Source organism: Larimichthys crocea, chromosome VII, assembly GCF_000972845.2.
Source record: "Larimichthys crocea isolate SSNF chromosome VII, L_crocea_2.0, whole genome shotgun sequence".
NCBI classification, from domain to species: Eukaryota; Metazoa; Chordata; class Actinopteri; family Sciaenidae; genus Larimichthys; species Larimichthys crocea.
The window spans coordinates 3,308,678-3,327,787 of NC_040017.1; the positions used below are offsets into that span (position 1 = coordinate 3,308,678).

Genomic DNA, 19,110 nt, shown 5'->3' on the forward strand with positions numbered 1-19,110 from the left:
GTTTAGTGCTGGTCTAAAAAACAAAAAACAAAACGAGGAAACAAAAAGAAACGCTGAGGGAACGTTGAGGAAACGTCGTACATGTTGTAAAGGATCAGAATATGGCACATTTGGTCCACGTTGGTAGTTTTATTATCTCGTTTTCAAACATGTAATAAACAAAAAAAACAAAAAACAGATGTTGTCGTGGTAACGTGTCGTTAATGACAGCAGAGTGAAAACAAACTGTAGAGGGCGCCGCTCGTTTAAAATCATCAGCCAATCGTTTGTTTCTATTCTCCCTGGTACAGCATCATCGTTACTATTAATATCTTTCCATCCAATGAGAGGGGAGGATGATGGAGGGGGCGGGGCATAGAGAGAAAGGGGGAGGAGACAAGGAGGTGGAGTCGGTGGATGATTGACAGGGATGGCTTTGGACATTCACAGGAAGTAGTCAGGAGTGCGTCTGGTCACATGGGGCTCGCCGCGGCGTGGGGCGGGGTCAAACTGAAGGCTGAGGGGGGAGAGAGGCGGGGTCAGTGATGACATCACACAACAATCATCACACAGGAAGTCCAAAAAGAGAAGCTGAGGCTGAACTCCACCAGGCACGCCCCCGTCACAACGCAGCCTGTTCTCCACCCGACACGATTGTCTGATGAGCGTCTGACGAGCGTCTGATTAACGTTTCACAAGCGTTTGACGAGCGTCTGACGAGCGTCTCACGAGCGTCTCACGAGCGTCTCACGAGCGTTTCAGTAACGTTTGACGAGCGTCTGATTAACGTTTCACAAGCGTTTGACTAGTGTCTCACGAGCGTCTCACGAGCGTTTGACGAGCGTCTCAGTAACGTTTGACGAGCGTCTGACGAGCGTCTCAAGCGTTTGACAAGCGTTTCAGTAACGTCTCACAAATGTTTGACGAGCGTCTGACGAACGTTTCAGTAACATTTGACGAGCGTCTGACAAGCGTCTCAGTAACGTCTCACGAATGTTTGACGAGCGTTTCAGTAACGTTTGACGAGCGTTTGACGAGTGTTTCACAAGCGTTCGAGTAACGTTACACAAGCGTTTGAGTAACGTTTCACAAGCGTTTGACGAGCGTTGCCTTTAACCCTTTAAACGTGCTCAGCTGCGCAGACTTTAAGACTCCGCAGTGATTTTCTGTGATTTCATTTGAATTACCGACAGCGTGGCGCTCGTCTGTTACAAACTTCCTGACAGATTAAATGTTTGTTTGGTTCCATCAGAGCTGCACGCCAACAGACAACCTGCTACAGACATGACAGACAGTTCAGCCTGTCGTCTGTCGACCTGTCTATCTCCTCTCAGTGCTTCAGGTGGAGTTCAGCCTTCAAACTTAAATATCAACAAGTTTAAAGTCGAAATGTTTCATCCGGATCATTCTGCAGTCGATCAAAGAGTCGATCAGCTGAACAGAATCAATCTGACCAATAATCAAATATCAACAATTCAACACACACACACACACACACACACACACACACACACACGCTCGTACTCACAAAGAGTATTTGAGAGTGTCGTCCAGTTCCATGATGGCGGCCTGGTTTCCACAGCGGTAGCAGTAGTTCGGAGCACTAAAGATGGTCACCACGTTCTTGTCGTGGCCCCAGTTGTATCCCTGAAGGTTCAGACACACTTTAGTCACATGACAGCCAATTAAAGCTCTCGCCCTGAGTCAGCTGACAGGAAGTGGACGGACGAAAAGCAGCTCAGCATCCTCATGACTTCATTACATCATGTTGCCATGGAGACACAGCAGGATTTGTTTAATCATGTGATGATAAATTAAATATTAAAATCGGTGTTTAAACTCTAAATTTCAAAATAAAGTTCTGATCTTCGTCATCAAAGACCAGAAATAAGCGCCTGATTATGCTTTTATTTTGGCGGGCTATAGCTCTAAGCGTGCGTTACCTCCATGACCAGCTGATGGGCGCGGGACACCAGGGTGAGGCCGTTGGCGTGGTTGAAGGTTTCAGAGATGTCCTGTCCGAAGGTGTAGCCAGCACCTCGGGGGGAGATGCCCCACCCGCCGCGATCGTCGGGGTCTGACCACAGCAGGTCACACATCGGGCCCTGACGGAGAGAGAGGGGGCGGGGTTAAGCTTTCATACACAGACTCGGCGCTGAGTTCCTGTTAGAGCAGAGCGTACCTCATGTGGGACTTCCTGCAGGCGGTCCAGAGCTCGTATGTGATCCAGAGTGTCTATGGAGGGAGACAGGCCTCCGTGCAGACAGAAGATCTGAAACAGAGACCACGCCGTGAACAACACTTCATCTGTAACCTGCTGAGAAAACAAGCGCTCCCGGCTCGCCGTGCTCACCTGCCCGTCCACCAGCGCGGTCAGCGGCAGGTAGTCGAACAGGTCTGTGAAGTACTTCCACACGTTGGCGTTGCCGTACTTCCTCAGGCACTCGTCGTAGAAGCCGTAGACCTGCGTGATCTGCCGCGACTCGTGGTTCCCTCGCAGGATGGTGATTCGCTCCTGGAAACGCACCTGAAGCAGGAAGCACCTGTTATTAATACTGATCAACAAGACATGAGACATGACATGTCCATCATCACCGTCGTGGATTCGTGTGATCAGTATCTGAATTCATTGTTTCACTGTAGTCTGAGCTGAGGACGGCGGCTTCTGTTCATGAATCAGCAAACTGATTTATGGAGCCATGTTTGGTTTTTACGTGCTGACCCGTCACGATCTCTGAACTGTGCAGTGACCGTCGTGTTAACGTGACTCAGCGTGTTGTGGTCAGAGTGTCAGCTGACTAACACACGTGTTTAACACGTGTTCAGACTCACGGGACGTTTCTGTCACTGAGGTTTAACATCAAACACTTTCTTTTGTTTCTGATTTTTCATCTTCAAACTTTAAAAATGTGTCGAAGTTCAAAGTGTCAGCTGACGCTTTAACACGTCCACAGACGACCTGAAGAACTCAATTCTACATCAGGTCATTTTTAGGATCAGAACTCCATGGATTTCTAATAAACTCAGCGTGTTGATATGATCAGCTGGGAGACACTTTATGAACCGAGTCTGTCTCCTGAGTCCACAGAAAACATGACGGTGCGTTCAGGTTCAACTGTTCAAACAGGAAACTGTCTGAGGTCCCTGAAGTGGACACAAAGACGAAACAGTTTTCATTTTAATAAGAGCTTTGTGTTTGTTTCCGGAGTGTCGCCGTCAGTCTGAGCAGGTCGAGGTTCATCATGATCCAGGCGGTGAACTGGACCCACGACATGATCCGGGTCTGTGCGGACCGAGCCAGCTCATGGTGTCATTCTGACCAGGAAACGCCACCAGGCGCGTCTCCGTCACGTCACGGCTGATTCAGGTCGAGACGTTTCCCCTCCACACTTTAACGTGTTCACTTTTATTCTTTGTTCGCTTAAATGTTTAAATGCTACAAAGTTGAAGTGTTTCTCTTTTGTCTGTTTTATTTTGAAAATCAAGCAGTGTGCGTGACTTCCTGTCAGCTCGCGGCTTCTCGTGTGGTCACATGTTGACAGAGCGACCTTGGCGCTCGTTAGAGAGACGTCAATAAAAGGTTTGAACGTTGAGACGATGTCAGAAACTAATCTGGAGTTTGAGCTTCCTGCTGCATTACGATCAGTACAACACCACCTTAACACCACCTTAACACCGCCTTAACACCGCCTTAACACCGCCGTACAGACATCTGTCTGTCTGCGGCGTTAGCGTGTTTCCATGACGCCCGACGAGCCTTACCTTTAACGTGACGAGCAGCGTGACCGTCTCCACAGAGTAGTAGCCTCTGTCGACGTAGTCCCCCATGAACAGGTAGTTGGTGTCGGGAGACTTGCCTCCGATCTTAAACAGCTCCATCAGGTCGTGGAACTGACCGTGGACGTCGCCGCACACCGTCACCGGGCATCGCACCTGAAGGAGGCGAGAGCGACATCATCAGGTCACATGACACGCTGAGTGAAGCAGAGGAGCGTGAATCAGGACGACGACTTTAATTAAGATCAGAAATATTTAATAAGGAGTCAGTAAGAGCGCTCCTTTAGTTCTGGTTCTGTCAGGGGACGGTTAGTTGGTACAACTCGTGGTTCGGGGTCCTGCAGGAGGCCACTGAATGCTTTGTTCTGACCTTTCACTTGTTCGCTCAAACTGTCAAACTGTAATTACTGAACTTAATTTAACTCTTGGTCCTGTGAACCTGACGACACGTGAAGACTTAAACGTTCCATAAAGGTGAATCCTGTGAATCAGCTGACTCTGTTTGTGGTGTAAACACGGTGTGACACTGTCAGACGGGTTCAGCTCTCTCTCACTCACACACAATAATAATGTTTTTTACATGTTAGTCTTCAGTGTGAAGTCACTGAATGTTTCCGTACTTATATTTTATATTTATGCTGTTGGGGGTAAGAGGGAAACCAAATGTCAGTCCTCTGTGTGTCCTGCACATGTAGCAGCATTGACTTGAACGTCACAGTTATATGGGAGCGGCTGTGGCGTTCACTAATCAGATGGTCGGTGGTTCGATGCCCAGCTCCTCCAGTCTGCACGTTGAAGTGATCCTGAACCTGCTCCTGTAAGCTGCTGCATGACTGCATGTGAATTTGACTTCAGTCATCAGAAAAGACAGAACATGAGCTGTTTGATGGTTAACGTGACTTCCCGTCTCATGTCTGATTCTAGTTCTCCTTCTGTCATTCGGACGTCCTCGTCTGTCCCTGTTAACGAGCCTGTAATCAGCTGACAGTAAACAAAGGAACTCACCTCCTGAACGTTGGACTCCTTGGTCAGGATCTCTTTAGCCTGCGGGCGACACAAACACACATTCATTCATTACTCTCTGCAAACACACACGCTGTGATTTAGTGGTTACTCTGAGGGGACCTCACAGGACACCGTAATAACGCGTTATTACTGTGTCATGTCATAATTACTGTGTCATGTCACAGTAATAACGTTATTAGTGTTACACAGTAATAAAGCGTAATTACTGTGTCACGACACAGTAATAATGCGTTATGTCACGACACAGTAATAACGCATTATTACTGTGTCACGACACGTTTATTGCTGTGTCACGACACGTTTATTGCTGTGTCACGACACAGTAATAACGCGTTATGTCACGACACTAATAACGCGTTATGTCACGACACAGTAATAACGCGTCATGACACGACACAGTCATAACGCATTATGTCACAACACAGTAGTAACGCGTTATGTCATGTCACAGTAATAACGCGTTATGTCATGTCACAGTAATAACGTGGTATGTCATGACACAGTAATAACGCGGTATGTCATGACACAGTAATAACGCATTATGTCATGACACAGTAATAACGCGTTATGTCATGTCACAGTAATAACGCGGTATGTCACGACACAGTAATAACGCGTTATGAAGCACACGGATGTTTCTGTTGCATCAGAGCTGCTCCATGATCGATAAACAGGGCGCGGTGCTCCTCATGTTACTGACTAACACCGAACATACAAACAACACACACACAACGTTGATGTAACGTTAAACTGCCGTTAGTGTGTGCGCGTGAGCCCCGTTAATACGCTGGCTGTCGGCGGGCTCCGTCTATTTGCTGCTAACAAACATGAATCTTCGGTTTTTCGGTCGGTTGCTCGATGAGTGTCCGTGTTGTTCGACGTTTACCGGCGTCACGGTGACTGTGGGAGGATTTAACACAAACACAAAGCGGCCCGGGATGACCGGTCCGAACCGGGGGCACAGAAAATAAAACAGCCGTGACTTCATTCCAGAAATTAGTCGGAGCCGCCGGCCTACAGTCCAGGCCACAGCGAGGCCGGCCGAGGTGACCGAGGCCCGGGCTGCTGGGGCGCACTCACCTTCTCGCAGAGGGTCCGGACCTGGTTCTCCGACAGCTGCTTGCACTCGTTGAGCTGCTCGATCCACTGGTCTAACTCCTTCGTGAAGGATTTGTCCTCCATGGCTAAGCGAAGCTGCGCTAGCTCCCTGAACAAACAGACGGGCCTGTGTTAGCTTAGCTCGTAGCCTCTTTCTCTCGGGCTGCTCACCGATCCGGTCCCGCCAAATCGGTTTGGAAATCAACGGTAACACCTGACGTTAACGAGCCGTTCACTCAACTTCTATCATGATAGATCATCGACGCTGGGTTACCGACGGTAAAGACCGGGCTGTGTCCGTGCCGGGGCGGGGAAGAGGCGCGAGCGTCCCGATGCGACACACGGAGCGGCTAGCCGGGATGCTAAGAGAGCTAGCTACAATAACATCCGGGCACTTCAGAGGCGGCACTGCGCAGACTCAGAACAACAGCGACACCACGTGGACAGACCGAGGACTGCAGGCAGAGACAGAGACTGACAGAGAGAGACAGACAGAGAGAGACAGAGACAGAGAGAGAGAGAGACAGAGAGAGACAGACAGAGAGAGAGAGAGAGAGAGACAGAGAGAGAGACAGATAGACAGAGAGACAGAAACAGACAGAAACAGACAGAGAGAGAGAGAGAGAGAGAGACAGAGAGAGAGACAGATAGACAGAGAGACAGAAACAGACAGAAACAGACAGAGAGAGAGAGAGAGAGAGAGACAGAGAGAGAGACAGATAGACAGAGAGACAGAAACAGACAGAAACAGACAGAAACAGACAGAGACAGACAGAGAGAGAGACAGAGAGAGTACTAACTAATACTAACTATTAACTAATACTAAGTGACTGTAGAAATAAAACATGAGTCCACATGGACATAAAGATAAACAGGTGTGTGCAGGTAAACGGATGGACGGATGTCTCATGTCTCACAGATGACAGAGACATCTGACTTCACATCCACCCCCTGTATGGACACAGGTTGTGATGTGGTCCACCTCCATCTGCTGCACAAGCTTTTTATTTTCTTTGCAAAGAAAAGCTGAAGATGAAGAAAGACCCCGAACATGGGGACACCTAGATATTTATACCTGAGGGACAGTCCTCTCACTACTGTCTGTCCAGGACGTGTTTCCACGACCTTTGTCTGTTGATTGAATTAACTATGACATCACAAAGACAGAAGGACCAGGTGTCAGGTAAGGGGGGCGGGGTTGTGCGTCTGTAGTGTTTGATTGAATTTACTCTTACACAGCCAACTGTGCAAACTAGGAGAAGTTAATGACACTGAACACAGTGTCACCAACATGCTTATACAGACCCTTTCCAAAAAAATAGAATATCATAGAAGAGTTTACTACAGACCCTTTCCAAAAAAATAGAATATCATAGAAGAGTTTACTTATTCCCATAATTCCATTAAAAATGTTAAACTTTCATAGATTATAGATTCAGGGCCCACACTTCAAACGATTTCAAGTATTTATTTGTTTATTTTTTTACATATTTTGAGCTTCCAGCTTAAAAAATCCATAAAAACGGGAATTCAAAAAATTAGAATACTGTGAAGAAATCACCATTTACTTCTCAGTTTTTGCTGAAAAAAAGAAAGAAATTAGGATCACATCAAATCAGTCAAAATATGGTACTTTCTAAACGATACGTCAACGTTCAATACTTGGTTGGGAATCCCTTTGCCTTAATCACTGCCTCGATGTGCCGTGGCATTGCGTGGGAGTTATGGAAGCTCAGATTTCCTTGATGCTTGCTGTCAGCTCTTCTTTGTTTTTGGGTCTGGTGACCCTCATTTTCCTCTTGATAATACCCCATAGATTCTCAATGGGGTTTAGGTCTGGCGAGTTGGCTGGCCAGTCAAGAACTGCGATGGCATGGGCATTAAACCAGGTTTTGGTGCTTCTTGCGGTATGGGCAGGGGCCGGGTCGCTTCCTACGTTGGCTCAGGCTCAGAAGTGGCTTGACCCGAGGAACCCGACAGTTGTAGTCCATCTCCCGGATGTGTCTGAATGTGGTGGTTTTTGAAGCTGTGACTCTTTCTGGATCTCTGCCAGATTCTTGAATCTTCTCTGTCTGATAATCTGCTGAAGTCCACGGTCATCTCTTATGCTGGTGCATCTTTTCCTGACACATTTTGCCCTTCCACTAGACTTTCCATTGATATGCTTGGACAGCCTCCTTAGTTATGAACTTCTGTAGCTTACCCATCCTATGGAGTATCAGTGATGGTCTTCTGGCCAGTTGTCAAGTCTGTCAGGTGCTTTGAGTTTAGTAGATGATTAGTGTGTGACACTCAGTTAAAAACATTCATGCCCTGCAAAATCTGGGCTGATTTCTTCACAGTATTCTAATTTTTTGAATTCCTGTTTTTGTGGGTTTTATGAGCTGGAAGCCCAAATTATGTAAAAATAAACAAATAAATACTTGAAATCATTTGAAGTGTGGGCCCTGAATCTATAATCTATGAAAGTTTATCCTTTTTAATGGAATTATGGGAATAAATAAACTCTTCTATGATATTCTAATTTTTTGGAACGGGTCTGTAGTCATGTTGACACCGTGCCGCCGGCGGCGCGCTCGGTGCGGTGAATGAAGCGCACCTCCTGCTGGTCCACAGCGCGTGGGGCGGCGTGTTTCACGGCCCGGTTCAAACCGCGTCATCAGGCAGCCGAGGCCGAACCGTGTGGCCGTGAAGACCGACAACCAGACCGGGCCGAGCAGAGTCACCATGGCTCACCTGACTGAAAACCCCGCGGACAAAGACAGGTGAGTGCACGAGCTAACCTGTTAGCCGAGCCGAGCTAACGCTGAAGCTAACAACAACAGCTCGACCTGTTCGCGCTTTAAAGCGGCTTAATGACCCAGAACCGAGCCGAACACACGAACCACGACCCGGTTATCTTCACCTCGGCTTAGAGAAGTCCAGTTTAAACTGTTTAAAATGTTTATTTACACCAAGTTTGTCCCTTCACGCTCCCTGTAGCATGACGTGTACAAACACTGTTTAACACGGAGTGACGTCACAGTGAAGGAACTGATTAATCATAAAGTAATCTGATTACTTTTTCTGTTAATTTCCATCTGAACTACTCTACTGTCTAAAACCTGGACGTAGTCTCCGTGACGTCCCCGCAGACTGTCTAAAACCTGGACGTAGTCTCCGTGACGTCCCCGCAGACTGTCTAAAACCTGGACGTAGTCTCCGTGACGTCCCCGCAGACTGTCTAAAACCTGGACGTAGTCTCCGTGACGTCCCCGCAGACTGTCTAAAACCTGGACGTAGTCTCCGTGACGTCCCCGCAGACTGTCTAAAACCTGGACGTAGTCTCCGTGACGTCCCCGCAGACTGTCTAAAACCTGGACGTAGTCTCCGTGACGTCCCCGCAGACTGTCTAAAACCTGGACGTAGTCTCCGTGACGTCCCCGCAGACTGTCTAAAACCTGGACGTAGTCTCCGTGACGTCCCCGCAGACTGTCTAAAACCTGGACGTAGTCTCCGTGACGTCCCCGCAGACTGTCTAAAACCTGGACGTAGTCTCCGTGACGTCCCCGCAGACTGTCTAAAACCTGGACGTAGTCTCCGTGACGTCCCCGCAGACTGTCTAAAACCTGGACGTAGTCTCCGTGACGTCCCCGCAGACTGTCTAAAACCTGGACGTAGTCTCCGTGACGTCCCCGCAGACTGTCTAAAACCTGGACGTAGTCTCCGTGACGTCCCCGCAGACTGTCTAAAACCTGGACGTAGTCTCCGTGACGTCCCCGCAGACTGTCTAAAACCTGGACGTAGTCTCTGTGACGTCCCCGCAGACTGTCTAAAACCTGGACGTAGTCTCTGAGACGTGCCAGTTTTAGTCCTTTTCTATTTATTTCAGGAATATTTTTTTCTTTATTAATCCCAGTTCACTTGTTCCACAGCTAACACATTGATTAAATGTCTCGTTTGAATTGAATGAATTCATCTTGATGCAGCTTTGCTAAGTGTCTCGTCTGTTGTTTCAGTACACACTTAATATATCACTGACTGTTTGGGAGCTGCGGTAACAAAAACTATTGAATTAATAAAGTACTTCTGATTGTGACATGCACTTTCATTGTTTAATCTACTAATAGCAGGTCCACCATATTATGACATGTTCTATCTTCTACATGCAATGTTAAATTTCAATATAAATAAACTGATTTTATTCCAGGTGCATCTAGTGAAATGTTCAGACTCAGATGAGTCCATCACTGTTTGTGTTTAGACTCATTCTGGACTGTTATGCCACATTTTAAACAAAGCTGTCAATCAAAACGGGCTGGGCTGAACCTGCACACCTGTTCCGTCACAGCCAATCAAATCCACTCAACTCATAGGTTCCAGCTCCCGGAAGTGACGTGCTGACTGCAGTTACCTGGCAACACTGTTGCGTCTTGGTTACCGTGTGCATCGCTTGGACCGGCCCCGGTGTGCTCCGTGCGTTAACGCCCCTGATGGCCGCCTCTCTGATAGACCCCAGCCGGGCTCCGGTGGCCTTCGGCCGGCGAGCTGTGCCGCAGCTGTTCGAGGAGCTGCAGCAGCGGCCGGAGGCGGCGCGCAGACACCGGGCTCTGAACTCACTGTGCGACCTGATGCACGACCCGGAGCGGGTCTACCAGACCGTGACCGGGGGTCAGTCAGGAGCAGGACTTACAGTGTTTGTTTTACAGGACAAGGAGACAGAGAGACAGCGAGACAATGAGACAACGAGACAGTGAGGCAGTGAGACAATGAGACAACGAGGCAGTGAGACAGTGAGACAGTGAGACAATGAGGCAGTGAGACAGTGAGACAACGAGACAGTGAGGCAGTGAGACAGTGAGACAATGAGACAACGAGGCAGTGAGACAGTGAGACAGTGAGACAATGAGACAGTGAGACAACGAGACAGTGAGGCAGTGAGACAGTGAGGCAGTGAGACAATGAGGCAGTGAGACAACGAGACAACGAGACAGCGAGACAATGAGGCAGTGAGACAGTGAGACAATGAGGCAGTGAGGCAGTGAGACAATGAGGCAGTGAGACAACGAGACAGCGAGACAATGAGGCAGTGAGACAATGAGGCAGTGAGACAGTGAGACAGTGAGACAACGAGACAGACAGTGAGACAGAGAGACAATGAGACAATGAGACAATGAGACAGTGAGACCGTGAGACAGTGAATGTCCAGACAGTTTGATTCAGGACACCTGATGGTCTGGACAGGAACAGGAAATGACCTCCTCCTTCTTCTTCTTCTTCTGCAGGTTTTCTGGAGCAGGTCAAAGTTTTGTTTCAGGATGAAGACGCAGACGTGAGGACGAAGACATGTGACCTGCTTCATGTGCTGACCTCACACAGCGTGGGCAGGTCAGTGTGCAGACAGACAGAGGACAGACAGACACACAGACAGACAGACACACAGACAGACAGACAGACAGACAGAGGACAGACAGACAGACAGACAGACAGACAGAGGACAGAGAGACAGACACACACACAGACAGACACACAGAGACTGACTGTTGAGACAGAGATGTTGGTGAAACGTTGGTGAAACGTTGGTGAAATGTTAGTAAAACGTTGGTGAAATGTTGGTAAAACGTTGGTGAAACGTTGGTAAAACGTTGGTGAAATGTTGGTAAAACGTTGGTGAAATGTTAGTAAAACGTTGGTAAAACGTTGGTGAAATGTTGGTAAAACGTTGGTAAAACGTTGGTGAAATGTTGGTAAAACGTTGGTGAAATGTTGGTAAAACGTTGGTAAAACGTTGGTGAAATGTTGGTGAAACGTTGGTGAAATGTTGGTAAAACGTTGGTGAAACACTGGTGAAATGTTGGTGAAACGTTGGTGAAATGTTGGTGAAATGTTGGTGAAACGTTGGTGAAATGTTGGTCAAACGTTGGTGAAACGTTGGTGAAATGTTGGTGAAACGTTGGTGAAATGTTGGTGAAATGTTGGTCAAACGTTGCTGAAACGCTGGTGAAATGTTGGTGAAATGTTGGTGAAATGTTGGTGAAACGTTGGTGAAACGTTGCGTTCTTCCGTGTCTCCTCCTTGCAGACAGGCCCTCCTGTCCTCCTCCCTCCTGCCTCCTCTGTCTCAGCTGCTGGACGACCCGTCGTCCTCCTGCAGGAGGAGCGTCCACCGAGTGCTGAAGCGCCTCACTCTGCTGCCTGCAGGTGAACTCACCTGGGCCGAGTCCAGACGGCAGCGTCACATTCTGAGGTTCTGATCTGCAGCGCAGCAGCAGGTCAGTGTGACGTCACAAAGACTCTGACCTGGATTTCTCTCACCGTAGGAGCAGACGCTCTCCTCACTCTGGTCCCTAAACTGATGCTGAAGCTCCGACAGGAGAAGGAGGAGGAGGAGGTGCAGGCGCTGATCCTCTCCACCCTCAGCTCCTGCTCCTATCAGGACCCTCGGCCGGCTCTGGCCAACGACGGCGTCTCTTTGCTGGGCCACATCCTCTCCCATCGCTCCACCAACATCCGCAGGGAGGCGGCCGACGCCCTGATGGCCCTCAGGTGACACTTCAACTCCTTTCAGCGCTTCAGTCTGCGCGTCTGTCTGTGGTTCTGATCCGGTCTGCTGCTTCAGTGTTTGCAGGGACGGGAAGGAGCAGGTGTGTGAGCAGAACTTACTTCCTGTCCTGGTGGGTCTGCTGCAGGATGAAGACCTGGAGGTTCAGGTGAACGCCGTGGGAGTCATCATGTTCACTGTGACCATCACCACAGGTACACACTCGGAGACCAATCAGTACAACAGGTAAATAAGTAATGTGGCAGAGGACACACGGAGCATCCTTCAGGAAAGGAAAGGAGGTGATGTGTGAGTCCAAACTGTTTGGAACTGTGCCATCCAGCTAGGGCTGGGTATCAATCAAAATGTTTCGATACCAGTACCGATACCTTCACTTCAATACCGGTTCCTAAACGATACCTTTTTCAATACCTATTTTATATTATCAATTCTAATAAAATGAAAATTGCATCACACATTCCTTTTCACATATTGGAGTTTCAAGTTATTTACACGAACAAACACACACACACAAAACCATCTCTGTAATAAACTGTTTATACAGTTTTCAATGCCAGGACCGTCTTTAGACTCCCACAGAGGTTTTTCATGGTTTAAGTGTAGCTGTCAAAATAGCATCGGTGTGCTGTTTGCTTATCCAAGCCTGTGCTAGGTCACACTTTAATAAAGGATTTATAGTCTTACAAAGTCCCCAAATACCTCGTGTTGAATGTCAGGGCTCTCAAGACTACCTACGAAGTCTTGAGCAACTTTGAACTCCTTTGGACTGTTTGACAATTGTCTTATCTTCAGGTCACAAACATGCATTACTCCGTTCAAAGAGAAAAATGATGTTTCGATCCTCAAATGTTGACTTGACATCGAAGTTCTCCTCGACCACTCCTTTCCCATCGCACCGCAGGATAACCTGTATGTGCATTATACATCAATACTTCACATCTGTCCTCATCACCTCTCCTTCACATCTGTCCTCATCTCCTCTCCTTCACATCTGTCCTCATCATGAGTGAGTATTAGCGGTCGGTTCACGGGAGAATCAGTAGGTGGCGCCACTTCACCAATCAGAACCCAGAAGAAGGCGCAACAAGAAGTGAACTGCACTTTTACTGCACCATGAGACTTCTCCTGACCAATCAGGAGAGAGCAGCGTGTCACTGAGTGTCCTTGTCCTGCAGGGAAGCAGCAGTGTCTGGATCTGGACGTCCTCCCCGTCCTCCTCGACTTCGTGCCCAAGAAGAAGGAGGAGGAAGAGGAGCAGGATGAGGAGAGGAGGAGGAGGAGGAAGGCCCTGGTCCTGTACTCCCTGCGCGCTCTGACCGCCCTGGCTGAAGCTCCGGGCGGCCGGCACCTCCTGCTGGAGCAGCTCCCCGTGCTGGAGGCGAGGACGGAGTCTGAGGAGGACCAGGACATCAGGAGGAGCGCTCAGAGCGCCATCCACGTCATCACCTGGACTCCATGACAGATACAAGAAAATAAAAGAGTTCACATTTATTTCAGGGATCTTTATTGTTTCTGACTTTCATGATCCCCAGAGGATGAACCCCCATGAAGTCATGTTTAATAAATAAGCTGCCAGCACTTCACTTCACTGCGTCCTGGTGTCATCACATGGTGTAGCAGCGTGGCCACAGAGTGAGCTGTGTCCTGAATACAGTTTCCTCTCTGACCTGCTGCTGTCAATAAGCTCCTCAGTCCAATTAAGGTCAGATCACAGACATGAAGACACATGAATGGAGCTGACCCGTTACCACGACGCCATCTACGGCGTCTGCGACAGGAAGCAGAGCGAGGAAGTGTTTGATTCTAAATTAAAACCGGTCCAGAACGTTTCACTGCTGCAAACAGCAGACAACATGAAATATGAATAATATATACAGGTTTAAAGAGATCCACAAAAATCTAGAAACAGTGAATCTCTGAAGAATCAAAGTCTGAATGGCGTGCAGCTGTTTAATGAGCAGCAGGTTCGTAAAGTTAAAACGATATGAGCTGACTTTGAAACTGATGGCAGCAGAACATCTCAGAACGTTTGGACGGAGCCACCATCATCGTCTGTGCAGTGAGGTCCAGCAGGCCTGAAGATCACGATCCGGTTTGACCTTTGACCTCGTCTGACTCTCTGAATGTTTGATGAGGTTTAACTCTGGATCCTCAAAGTCTTTGCAGTTTGCCACTGAAGAACATTTTTCTGTCAGACCGCTGAACCTGAGACGCTCTGCTCCTGTTATACCCAGTCAGTCATGTGACTGCTGCCAATTAACCTAATTAACTGTCATTAGGAGGATTAGGCGGATGAGTAGGAATGATTAGTATTATTATTATTATTATTATTATTATTAATTATTTGTGCATTTGGGTCAGAAAAACAAAATAATCAATAATACTGATGAGAGAACAGAAAAAACTGAAAGTTCAGGATGTAAAACACACACACACACACACACACATACAGTTATACACACACACAAACAGTTACACACACACACACACACACACACACACACACACACACATACAGTTATACACACACACAAACAGTTACACACACACACAGTGCTGCACTGTCATGTTTAACTCCCCCACTGCTGCAAATGGACTGGTCCAAAGAGAGAGAGAGGGGGGGGGGGGCACTTCTGCTATCACACACACACACACACACACACACACACACACACACACACACTCGGACTATATTTGGGGCTGCTGCACGCGCTGACACAGTTGATGGAGCTGCAGTGTGTGAGGTAAGAGCTGCTGCGTGTCTCAGTGTGTCTGTAGATTTATATTAATGCTGAGCTTCATACATCATGATGCTCAGTCACGCTCAAGTTTGGACCCACGCACTGTGGCATTGCGGGTTTCTGTGTGTGTGTGTGGTCGGGGGGGGGACTTCGGTCCGGCTCTCTTCCCGGCTTTGGTGGACCGTGTCCGGGGGAGCCGGCGCTGTGACTCGCCGGATGCGGTGCGCTGCAGCGGGGCAGAGGAGCTCCGACGTCCCCCTCTCCCTCCTGCAGGCGTCTCTGCCTGTCTGTCTGTCTCTGTCTGTCTGTCTGTCTGTCTGTCTGTCTCTGTCTGTCTGTCTCTGTCTGTCTGTCTGTCTGTCTGTCTGTCTGTCTGTCTGTCTGTCTTTCTGTCCTCTGTCTTAAAACACACAGTGTGTGTGTGTGTGTGTGTGTGTGTGTGTGTGTGTGTGTGTGTGTGTGTGTGTGTGTGTGTGTGTGTGTGTTGTTCTGCTGTAATCAGTTAGTGGTCTGGAGTTATGTAAGAGGGACAGTGAGCCCGCTGCAGGGATGGATGGAGGATTAAGGAGGAGAGGATGGTTTATGTAACACCCCCTCCACCTCCACCCTCAGCACCATCACAACATCTGCCGGCCTCCACCCTCAAATCCTCCATCAGAGCTGCGCGGGGCCTGAGCTCTGTCTGTCTGTGTAGCGCCACCATCAGGACACACGTGTGAATGTCACACCTGTGCAGCTGAGGAGTGACAGCTAAAGACACGCCCACCAACCGCACCTGTGTTTACCGCTAATCAGCTGATGTTAAGGTGTGTGTGTGTGTGTGTGTGTGTGTGTGTGTGTGTGTGTGTGTGTGTGTGTGTGTGTTCATGGAGGCATTCATATGAAGGCGTCGTCATGGAAACACTGAACAGGACTCATGGATGTGATGTGAGCTCTGTAACCATGGCGTCCTGAACCTGGAGGTCAGAGGTCAGAGGCTGCGTCCTGTTGAACCTTCTGAACGACGTGGAAACAAGCTGACGTGTGTGTGTGTGTGTGTGTGTGTGTGTGTGTGTGTGTGTCATAAAGTCAGATAATGAAGGTGAAACCTGGAGAGCTGTCAATCAAATATTTGCATACACTGAATAGATTAACAGACTGACTGAGCTGAGCTGAGTTAACCAGCTGGTTAATGACTGATGTTGATGTGATCGATGAAGCTGACTAACAAGACTCTAGTTAACATCAGGGATGGAACGACACACTCGACTCACGACTCTTTGTTCACGATACAATTTTTAAAACCAAAATGAGCTACAGACAAATTCTGACCAAATCAAATGATCTTTTTATTTTTTTATTTAAAAACTCTGAGGTTCTTCCATTACAGAAACTCTCAAACAGTTTGTTCTTATAAAAAGTTAAACAACAAACTCAGATATCTGCTTTCTGTAGAAACAGTCTCACAGTAAACTGGTGTTAACTGCTGTGATGTGCAGTTTTCCTCTTGAGGTGGCGTAACGTTACTTTGCTTCTCACTGTGGCTGATCTGCCGCTGCATGTTGCTCGTGTTGCATGTTGCTCGTGTTGCTGCTGCATGTTGCTCGTGTTGCTGCTTCATGTTGCTGCTGCATGTTGCTCGTGTTGCATGTTGCTCGTGTTGCCTCTACATGTTGCAGTCTCTCTATGTTTCCATGCGGTTGTATTTGTGAACACATTGAATCCACACAGCTGATTTCAAGCTGCTCGGTGCGTCCTCTGTTTCTTCCCTCGCTCTGTCTCCGTACTGACGTAGTGACGTGAGTCACGTGAACAAATGAATCACCGAGCAGTGACTTTTTAAGATGACGTAAGAAAAAGAACAGATCCTACTTCTCTCGCATTCGAAGAATCGTGATTCATTTTTTCTGTCACCCGATGAATCGTCACATCTGTACCGATCTTTAATCGTGTCACGAAGCATCGTTACATCCCTAGTTAGCATGAGTTAACTTAAGACTTTTATCTTTAACGAGCTCCAAAATCAACACAGACGAGCTAACGCGTAGCTAACATATAGCTAACGCGTAGCTAACATATAGCTAACGCGTAGCTAACGCATAGCTAACACATAGCTAACGCGTAGCTAACACATAGCTAACGCGTAGCTAACGCGTAGCTAACACGTAGCTAACGCGTAGCTAACGCGTAGCTAACACGTAGCTAACACATAGCTAACACGTAGCTAACACATAGCTAACGCGTAGCTAACACATAGCTAACACGTAGCTAACGCGTAGCACAGGAAAGCTTGTGACTCAACATGAGCTAACGTTAGCATGCTAACATGCTAAGCTACAATGTGAGCATGCTAACCATTACACCCGCAGAACATTGTCGTTGTGAGCTAGCGTTAGCGTCATGTTGCGTATCTACGTACAGGAAAAGAGGAAGTTGACCGAGGCCTCCTGAACTGTGATTGGAGCACAGAGCGAAACGGGGCGGGGCTTACCTGTCACCTGTGAGCATGTTTCTGGCTAATTAAAGAATTGTACATGAATGTGTGAGTGGCAGGTGAGATGAGACCTCCTCACAGTGCTGTCAGTTCTGTACCGCTCGCTCCGGGTTCACCCAGTTTCTCTGTTTTGGTTCTGGTTCTGTGTTCTCATGCGGTCCCTGAACGTCTCAGCGCTGCGTGGGCGCTCTCTTCTATTTCTGGACTCATGAGTCATCTTCACTCCAGTTATACAATACAAACTTTGCTCTGCTGAGACTCGACTGCAGCACAAATAGAAAGCGAGCAGTCGAGCTGCTGATGGAGGTCGATGGTTTGAATCCCTCGGCACAGTTTGGGTCTGGATCTGCTGCAAACGGAGACACGAGGACACGAGGACAGTTAGGAAGATAACTGAAGTGTTAGGAAAGGAACAGGACACCAACATCTATGTGTCTGTATATCCTATATGTCATTCAGGGAAGGAAAGGAGGATTCAGGGAAGGAAAGGAGGATTCAGTGGTGTGTTGGTGTGTGTGTTGGTGTGTGTGTTGGTGTTGGTGTGTTGGTGTGTGTGTTGGTGTGTGTGTTGCTCTGCAGGAATGTCGAGTGTGTTTGCTGCTGTCGTGTGATAAACCTCTGAAAAACATTCACACAACGTTAATATAATGTCAGCTGATCACACAGCTGCACTCTGATTGGATAAAATGAGACAGGAGGAGGAGGTAGGGAAGGAAGGAAGGAGGGAAGGAAGGAAGGAAGGAAGGAAGGAAGGAAGGAAGCTTCCATCAAATCAGTGTTTCATACTGAAGCTGTCGTCATGACAACGGCCAGACAAGGAGGTAGGAAAGGAAACAAGGAGGTGTTGAAGTAATGGGGAGACTAGGGTGTATGAATGGAAGGAAGGAAAGACAAGAAGAGAATGTAGGAAGGACTAGGAAAGGAAAGGAGGTGGATGTTAGGAAAGAAAAGAGGAGGTAGAGAAATGAAAGAACAAATGATAAGATACTTCCGTTTGGTTGAAAGCCAGGGAGAAAGTGTTTTTAAGGAGGATTTAAAAACCTCAAATGATCCGGCAGATCGGATGTGCCAGGGCAGATTATTCCAGAGCCAAAGGCTCGGTCACCTTTGGTTTTCAGTTTTAATTTAGGGGCGACCAGCAGCAGCTGACTGGAGGATCTCAGAGTTCTGGCGGGGTGTGGATATGAAGAAGCTCTTTTAGATACTGGGGGGCTGAGCCGTTACGAGCTTTAAACACAAACAGTAAAATTTAAAAATCTATTCTAAAAGCAACCGGTAACCAGTGATGACCAGGGGAGATGTGGTCACGCCTGTGTTTGCCGGTAAGGAGACGGGCAGCAGCGTTCTGTTCCAGCTGCAGGCGGTGCAGGACTGAGTTACAGTAATCCAGTCTCGTATTGATAAAAGCCTGGATCACAGTCTCTAGATCTTTACGTGGCAGGTATCCTTTTAGTTTCGCTAAAATCCTCAAATGAT

The 19,110-nt window shown here is 48.0% G+C and overlaps 2 protein-coding genes and 1 long non-coding RNA gene across 3 annotated transcripts in view; 2 read left to right on the forward strand and 1 right to left on the reverse strand.

The window, feature by feature from the left end:
• Positions 1 to 6,276, reverse strand: LOC104935225 (serine/threonine-protein phosphatase 2A catalytic subunit beta isoform). The gene is made up of 8 exons (XM_010751032.3): positions 5,863 to 6,276; positions 4,762 to 4,800; positions 3,742 to 3,912; positions 2,333 to 2,506; positions 2,162 to 2,251; positions 1,923 to 2,084; positions 1,508 to 1,626; positions 1 to 496 (listed from the first exon to the last, which is right to left on the reverse strand). The coding sequence occupies exons 1-8, from the start codon at positions 5,962 to 5,964 to the stop codon at positions 424 to 426; spliced, it is 930 nt and encodes a 309-aa protein (XP_010749334.1). The 5' UTR covers positions 5,965 to 6,276; the 3' UTR covers positions 1 to 423.
• Positions 6,277 to 10,259: 3,983 nt separating this feature from the next.
• Positions 10,260 to 14,003, forward strand: LOC109137062 (radial spoke head 14 homolog). Its single transcript, XM_027280013.1, has 6 exons — positions 10,260 to 10,530; positions 11,145 to 11,247; positions 11,941 to 12,059; positions 12,179 to 12,404; positions 12,478 to 12,614; positions 13,596 to 14,003. The coding sequence occupies exons 1-6, from the start codon at positions 10,353 to 10,355 to the stop codon at positions 13,877 to 13,879; spliced, it is 1,047 nt and encodes a 348-aa protein (XP_027135814.1). The 5' UTR covers positions 10,260 to 10,352; the 3' UTR covers positions 13,880 to 14,003.
• Positions 14,004 to 15,060: 1,057 nt separating this feature from the next.
• LOC113745991 (uncharacterized) overlaps positions 15,061 to 19,110 on the forward strand; it is a 25,035-nt gene continuing 20,985 nt past the window's right edge. Inside the window, exon 1 of the long non-coding RNA XR_003462543.1 lies at positions 15,061 to 15,164. This is a non-coding gene — a long non-coding RNA (uncharacterized LOC113745991). The remainder of the gene's footprint in view (positions 15,165 to 19,110) is intronic.

What these genes read in the sequence shown, in the direction of transcription:
- LOC109137062 (XM_027280013.1), top strand. Translation starts at nt 10,353, where the DNA reads ATGGCCGCCTCTCTGATAGACCCCAGCCGGGCTCCGGTGGCCTTCGGC. An exon ending in ACCTCACACAGCGTGGGCAG is followed by an intron (nt 11,248 to 11,940) that starts GTCAGTGTGCAG and finishes TCCTCCTTGCAG; the next exon opens with ACAGGCCCTCCTGTCCTCCT. An exon ending in CCTCACTCTGCTGCCTGCAG is followed by an intron (nt 12,060 to 12,178) that starts GTGAACTCACCT and finishes CTCTCACCGTAG; the next exon opens with GAGCAGACGCTCTCCTCACT.
- LOC104935225 (XM_010751032.3), bottom strand. Translation starts at nt 5,964, where the DNA reads ATGGAGGACAAATCCTTCACGAAGGAGTTAGACCAGTGGATCGAGCAG. An exon ending in TCCGGACCCTCTGCGAGAAG is followed by an intron (nt 4,801 to 5,862) that starts GTGAGTGCGCCC and finishes TGTCGCCCGCAG; the next exon opens with GCTAAAGAGATCCTGACCAA. An exon ending in CCGCGCTGGTGGACGGGCAG is followed by an intron (nt 2,252 to 2,332) that starts GTGAGCACGGCG and finishes TCTCTGTTTCAG; the next exon opens with ATCTTCTGTCTGCACGGAGG.